Genomic DNA, 6,472 nt, shown 5'->3' on the forward strand with positions numbered 1-6,472 from the left:
TTCGTCTATGCATATCTTTTAACTACTTTACAATCCATTGCTGAAAATGTAGCCCCTGCGCATTTCGAAAGAAATCCAGCACTGAACGAACAACGCAATTAAAATGAGGACTACAAAAGAGAGGAAGATCAAGAACAAATATAGTGAACTTCAGTAGCGCTGAACTACTGCTGTAGCAGCATCATAAGGAAATAGTTCCTTCCGCAGAGCAAACGTTTATTATTATTCTTAGATTTTGCCTTCTGCGCTGCTGTACGGTACAACCAAGATCTAAGGCTTATGTCTGTCCAGACGTATCTGTTCTGTGGTTCATAATGATTTGTACAGTAAAGCAATGCACAGTTACGAAGAGATGATGTTCACTTGTTCTCGAGATCAGTCTATTTACCCTGTTGTATCAACGAAGAACTTAAACCACCTCTTCCTCGAGAGAAAATGAAATAATGGCTTTATTGTTGAAAACTGTGGGACTCAATGCGAAGACTTACGTGTGAGGTTACTTGACTTTCATGACAAGTTCTAAATCTTTGAGGGTTTACTCACTATGACTGGATCTATAGGCGAAACATACAGGGTGTTTCAAAGTTATTTTAAACACTTCTAAAAATTGTACAGAGGCTTAGTAGATCTAGGTTTATACAGAAACCCTTGTCCGTGAATGGTTGGTTTCCATATTACAGGGAAAACAAGATGTATACATCTCACTCCTATTTACTGTGATATTACAATAGCTGTTCGATATGACGACCATAAAGTTCGGTGCACACAGTGTATCTGCGCAAAACGTTCATATAAACTCTGTCCAACAAGTGTAGTGTATGCATAACCTCTGGAAACCTGAAGTCAGAGCTATACAGTAAATCGAACAAAACAAGCTGTAATGTGTTGGTTGGCACCACTAATTGTAAAATATTCATGAATAATATATTTTTTTAATTTTATACATTGTTGCAGGCCACGTATCATATACGATACTTCTGGCTGCTAACAGGACAATTTGCCACTCAGTGAAGAAATAAATGTTACTTTATTTTTGCTTATTTGCAAGACATACATTCCTCCTCATGCTATAAAATGCACAAAATTGTTACAATTGGCTCATTACATGTTCTTGTTGAAATATAAATTGTTAAAAATATAATAAATAAAAAATTACAAATTTTTTACCGTGCCCAGTAGTTGGAAGAAAGCACAGGTAATGCCCGTTTACAAGACGGGTATAAGTGATCCACAAAACTTCCATCCAGTATCCTTGACACCGAATTGTTGTAGAATTTTAGAACATATTCTGAGCTCAAACGTGATATCTCGAGCAGAATGATCTCCCAGTGCCAACCAGCATGGATTTTGAAAACATCGATCACGTGAAACCTAATCGCACATGACATACTGAAAGCTTTGAATCAGTGAAGTCAGATATAAGCAGTATGTCTTGATTTCCGAAAAGTAGGTTCATTTTCAAATGTACGATCGTGTAGAGTATCAAACGAAACTCTAACTGGATTGAGGTTGTTTGGTAGGGAGGATACGGCAAGTCATCTTGGATGGATAGTCGCGAACAGGTGTTTAAGTAACTTCGAATGTACCGCAGGGAAAGGTGTTTACGTTGTATATGAATGACCTTGCAGACAATATCAACAGTAACCTCATACCTTTCTCGGATGACGCAGTTATCTGTAATGAAGTACTGCCCGAAAAAAACTCCATAAATATTCAGTCAGATCTGAATAACATCTCAAAGTGGTGCAAAGATACATACTTGCTTTAAATGTTCAGATATGTAAAATTGTGCACTTCACAAAACGAGAAAAAAACGTAGTATCCTATGACGATAGCAGTGAGTCATAGTTAGAATCGCCCAACTCATAAAAATAACCACGTGCAACACTTCGTAAGGATGTGAAATGCAATGATCATATGGGCTGAGTAGTAAGTAAAACAGTCGATAGATTTCGGTTTATTAGTAGAATACTGGGGAAATGTAATCAGTCTACAAAATGGTTTGCATACATATCATTCGTGCGATCCATCCTAGAATATTGCTCAGGTGTGTGGGATCGTTACCAGAGAGGAGTAACGGAATATTGAACTTATACAGAAGAGGACAGCACGTACGGTCACAGGTTTGTTTGATCCGTGGGAGGGCGTCTGTAAGATGTCATTGGCAGACTGTTACTAAAAATATCCCGACAAAGTCTACTAACGAAGTTTCAAGAACCGCCTTTAATGATCACTCTAGGAATATACAACAACCCCTACATATCGCTCCCGTATTGATCGTGAGGACAAGGTTAGATTAATTTCGGCACGCACGGAAGTATTTAAACCAGCTTTCTTTCCGCGCCTCATACGTGAATGGAATGGAGAAAAAAATCTAATAACTGGTGTAATGGGACTTACCCTCTGTCATGCACTTCATAGTGGTTTGCAGAGGATAGATGTAGACGCAGAATTAAAATTCAGAAGACACACGCCACATACAAATATACAAAGATTTTTATCTTCAGCTCTTGTGCATAGGCCTAGCGAAAAATTAAAGGGAAAGCAGACTCAACACTTAATACAAGTAACAATAATCCTCGAGGCAGACAGCCATGTCTAAATTTATGCTAAAGAACGTACTACTCAAGATTTTTCGCTTTTAGCGGGCGAGTAAATCAGTGGAGTCGTATGGTGACTCACATCCCCGTCCGACCATTGATACTTAGGCTTTCTGTGATTTCCCTAAACTGCTTATGGGCAATCATAGTTCCTTGTAAAAGGACAGGGCCGATTTCCTTCCCTATCCGTCCCAAATCTAAGCTTGCGGACCGTCGCTAACGATCTCAACATCGACGACTCCTTAGACCCTAATCTATCGAGCTAGGTTTCCGGTTAGAACATTTCTGTACATTTTGTTTGATAAGTAACATTTACAGTTGACGTCTTTTGCAAAATTAAGATTTTTTTCTGTTCATACTATCCAGTTGCTTGTAAATCCATTCCCTGATTCAGCCAAATAAATCATTGCATTTGTAGTGTAACCTGTCCACAGTAATGTAGACAGGATTTTCAGTGTTACTATGAATAATTCGCGGAGCGACTCTAGAAAGGGACGTCAGCCTAGCATACCAGCATTTTTAAATTAAATTACATGGTTTTCTGATACTGGCGTAAAAGAAACAAATGGGCAACGGAAAACTCAGTCTCTGAAATACATATACAATTTTATGTAAATATTTGAAGCGCATTTCTTAGTTTTTTAATTATTATGAACATTATTGCAAAACATAGGATTTGCAGTCACATAGCCGCATGCTCTCACAGTCTGTTCACAAGACGTAAAATTCGGGTTGTCCTTTTTTTAGCACAAATATACACGCGAAGAATCTTCTGACAAAACGACGTGTGACCGACAATTAACCTGTATTTCTTTACAACGGAACCTACAGTTTGTTCTCACATCACGAAACACTGTTACCCAATTTCTGTTTCGTCAGCCATGCAAATAATCGTTCGTCATTGACGTTTTGAGTCACAGAGAGCATGCTAAAGTACCAACATGTTCACATGAAACGTAAACGTTTGCTGCTTTTCTTTGCTTAGGTTTCCTTTATTCGACTTCGAAACGGATAATAAAATGTAATATTTTTCATATCACATGTGATATCGCAAGAATATGTGATTTCTATAGTTTGAAAGAAAAAAATTAAAGCTTTAAAGGAAAAGTTGCAAGATTTAGTATGTTAGTGTTGGCAACACTTCTTCAGTGAAGTTATATATCCGTAATTCTCTTCCAACCGGAGACAGTTCGTTCTCACTGGTTTAGATTGATACGTGTGGTATATTTTACAGTGTGATCGTCGGCAAGATGGTACACATCATTACAGGAGAGGTAAGTTTCTATGCATTTATTAGTTTAGCGTGGATTATTTCCGTCTTCAAAACCTCGCGGTTTCGGTAACGGAAATTCAGCAAAACTCACAGAGACGAAACTTTGTTGTTACTTTCCTAAAATATTTTATAATTGATAGTTAACTATTACGCAGAAATTTTCATTTACTGTTGGATTTCTACAAGTAGTGGACACAGAGCGACATTCTTACAGTGTGCATAATAAAATTAAATTATAATTCGGTTTGCGTGTGATACTTGTTTTCGTGAATTATCACTTTGTCGTTACTAATAGAACACTTTATAGACGCAAATGACTGCTGTAAATGTTGTTGGTTGTCAAAACTCGCTGTACACTGGACGAGGAAAGTGAAAATTTCCAGGTAGTTTACGGAGAAGACACATGGCGGCTTTTACGTGATAAGCGGAAGTCTTATATAACTACTATATCGCAAAGAAATGCTTCAGCTCTAGCATTGTATACTAAAACTAAACCGCGTTGGTTTGCTATTCAGTTTGAAATATAGTTTCGTCTAGCTTCTGAAGAGAACTGCTTGGAAAAGAAATGTTCCTCCGCTCTCACCTCGTGGGCAGTTGAAAGTAGATCTAGCGTGATTACGTTTACGCGCGAATTTATCATTGATTGCTCTGTTTGCAGGACGACTTGAAAGCGAGGTTGGCCGATGCCGGCTCCAATCTTGTTGTCATAGACTTCTTCGCTGATTGGTGTGGACCTTGCAAAGCAATTGCTCCAAAATTTGAGGTAAAATACTTTCATTTAACGCTTTGTGTAGCGTGAGAAATTTTCCTTTTTCATGATGTGAACTATTCCCGATTAGCATTATAATTTGATTCGTATCTTATGTGCTGTGCGGGTTTAAACTAGGTGTTAAAATTATTTTATCGGTTTTGAAAGACAAGAATTGAATATTTATTCTGATGTTTAGTAATATAGGAATCTCCAAATTCGCCCTTTCTTCTTATGTAACTGAAAGCCCTGACATTCAGTATTTCCGTTTACTACAGGAGCTCTCGCAGAAATACCCGGATGTTGTTTTCCTGAAAGTTAATGTTGATGATAATGAGAGCATTGCTGTCACATACGATGTGAAGGCAATGCCCACCTTCGTCTTTATTAAAGACGGCAAAACCGTAAGTATCCCTTTAAAGGGTATTGTTCTTAATAAGTTTCTTTGAGGGAGCAGAAGTAATGTAACCAACCAAATGGAATGTAAATTAGATCTAAGATATTTTTTGTAGGTTAACACAATTGCTGATCTCTAGAATAGGATAAAGCAGATAGTAATCAAGTGTTAGAAGTAATTTGCTTTACATACACATCATTCTGTTAAACTTGATTTGTGTGTGGATATTGTACGTGTTAACACCTGAAATTGATTTTTTCCCCTTCTTTCTCTTTAGTTGGACTCGTTTGCTGGAGCAAACGTGGATAAGCTCACCCAGCTTCTGGTGCAACACAAATAAGAGTTAAAAAGGCTGAGCATCTTAGGGGTTTCACATCCTCGAGGTGCGGTCCTTTGGAGTCATGCCAGTTTCAGTTCAAATTAAATTACCAAATGTGGTGAAACATGCATTTTTTCACTGCACTATAAATGTATTGTTTTACAGTATTTATAATTTTTTAAGTTTGTGTTAACAACGTATTTATGAATCTTCCAGTTTTAATTTTAAATTTGCATGGCTATTTCTAAATTTTGTTAATGCCCATTGAACTGTATTAGAAATATATTTTGTAAAGAATGAGTAAAAAGTGCTGCTTTAATGTGAATGTTAGTGTGCTTTTGGATCATGTTGTGTAATTTTTTGTTTTAATATGAACATTTGTGAATCACTGATCTGAAATTTTCTGGTTAGTTTTGACTGTTACTGGTGAAGGACGTTATCAAAATTACTAACTTGAGTGTTCTCATTTGTTAGTTCAGAACTAGTTATTGCAGACTTGCAAGTGCAAATTCTGCCAGTGGAGGAAGTTGCTAACAGGGATGCTTTGTTCTTAGCAGCACTTTCAAGACAAGATAAAGTTGAGCTTGGAATTTTAAGTTTTATGGAAATTTTACTGTTTAAGTGCCTTTCAGATCTAAAGAAAATGTGTGAAAGCTTTGCTTAAAGTGTGCAGGCATGAATACTGAGATTCCCTCTTAAGTTGAGGAGATAGTATTCACTTATATGCAATATAAGAAATTTTTAAACAAGATTTAAATTCAGAGTTCATAACATTGTCATGAAATGCATTCCTTTCATTCTGCTGTTGTAGACATATTTCATATGGCAGTCTGTGTAGGAAATGTGGTTGTTGCTTTGCTGTTTTGTAACATTTACAAATGTCTGACCTTCAAAACATATTGTCATTGTTGAAAATAAATTTTTCCAATTTATGCAGTGTTTCGTGTAGTTTCCTAAAGTTCCTATTAATATTTGAGAAAGGTGACTGAGATGTATATATTAAATGTTAATGAAAACTGTGGTACAGAATGACACCTAAGAATGCTGTAGAACTTGAAAGACCAGCTGTAGCATGCATATATTATGACATTTAATATGGTGATTTAAGTAGATGTAATAGTGAGACAGGAAAGGT

General features: G+C 36.7%; 1 protein-coding gene across 1 annotated transcript; it reads left to right on the forward strand.

Annotated features, from left to right (window-relative positions):
* Nucleotides 1-3,741: 3,741 nt before the first annotated feature.
* On the forward strand, nt 3,742-6,269 carry LOC126484711 (thioredoxin-T-like). The gene is made up of 4 exons (XM_050108310.1): nt 3,742-3,874; nt 4,532-4,636; nt 4,900-5,025; nt 5,296-6,269. Exons 1-4 carry the CDS (start codon nt 3,851-3,853, stop codon nt 5,356-5,358), a joined length of 318 nt encoding a protein of 105 aa, XP_049964267.1. The 5' UTR covers nt 3,742-3,850; the 3' UTR covers nt 5,359-6,269.
* Nucleotides 6,270-6,472: the final 203 nt, after the last annotated feature.

The sequence above is a fragment of the Schistocerca serialis genome, chromosome 1 (genome assembly GCF_023864345.2).
Source record: "Schistocerca serialis cubense isolate TAMUIC-IGC-003099 chromosome 1, iqSchSeri2.2, whole genome shotgun sequence".
In the NCBI taxonomy this organism is placed as follows: Eukaryota; Metazoa; Arthropoda; class Insecta; order Orthoptera; family Acrididae; genus Schistocerca; species Schistocerca serialis.

Coding starts and splice junctions, on each gene's coding strand:
- LOC126484711 (XM_050108310.1), top strand. CDS start 3,851: ATGGTACACATCATTACAGGAGAG. Junction 4,637..4,899: donor CAATTGCTCCAAAATTTGAG/GTAAAATACTTT, acceptor CGTTTACTACAG/GAGCTCTCGCAGAAATACCC. Junction 5,026..5,295: donor TTATTAAAGACGGCAAAACC/GTAAGTATCCCT, acceptor CTTTCTCTTTAG/TTGGACTCGTTTGCTGGAGC.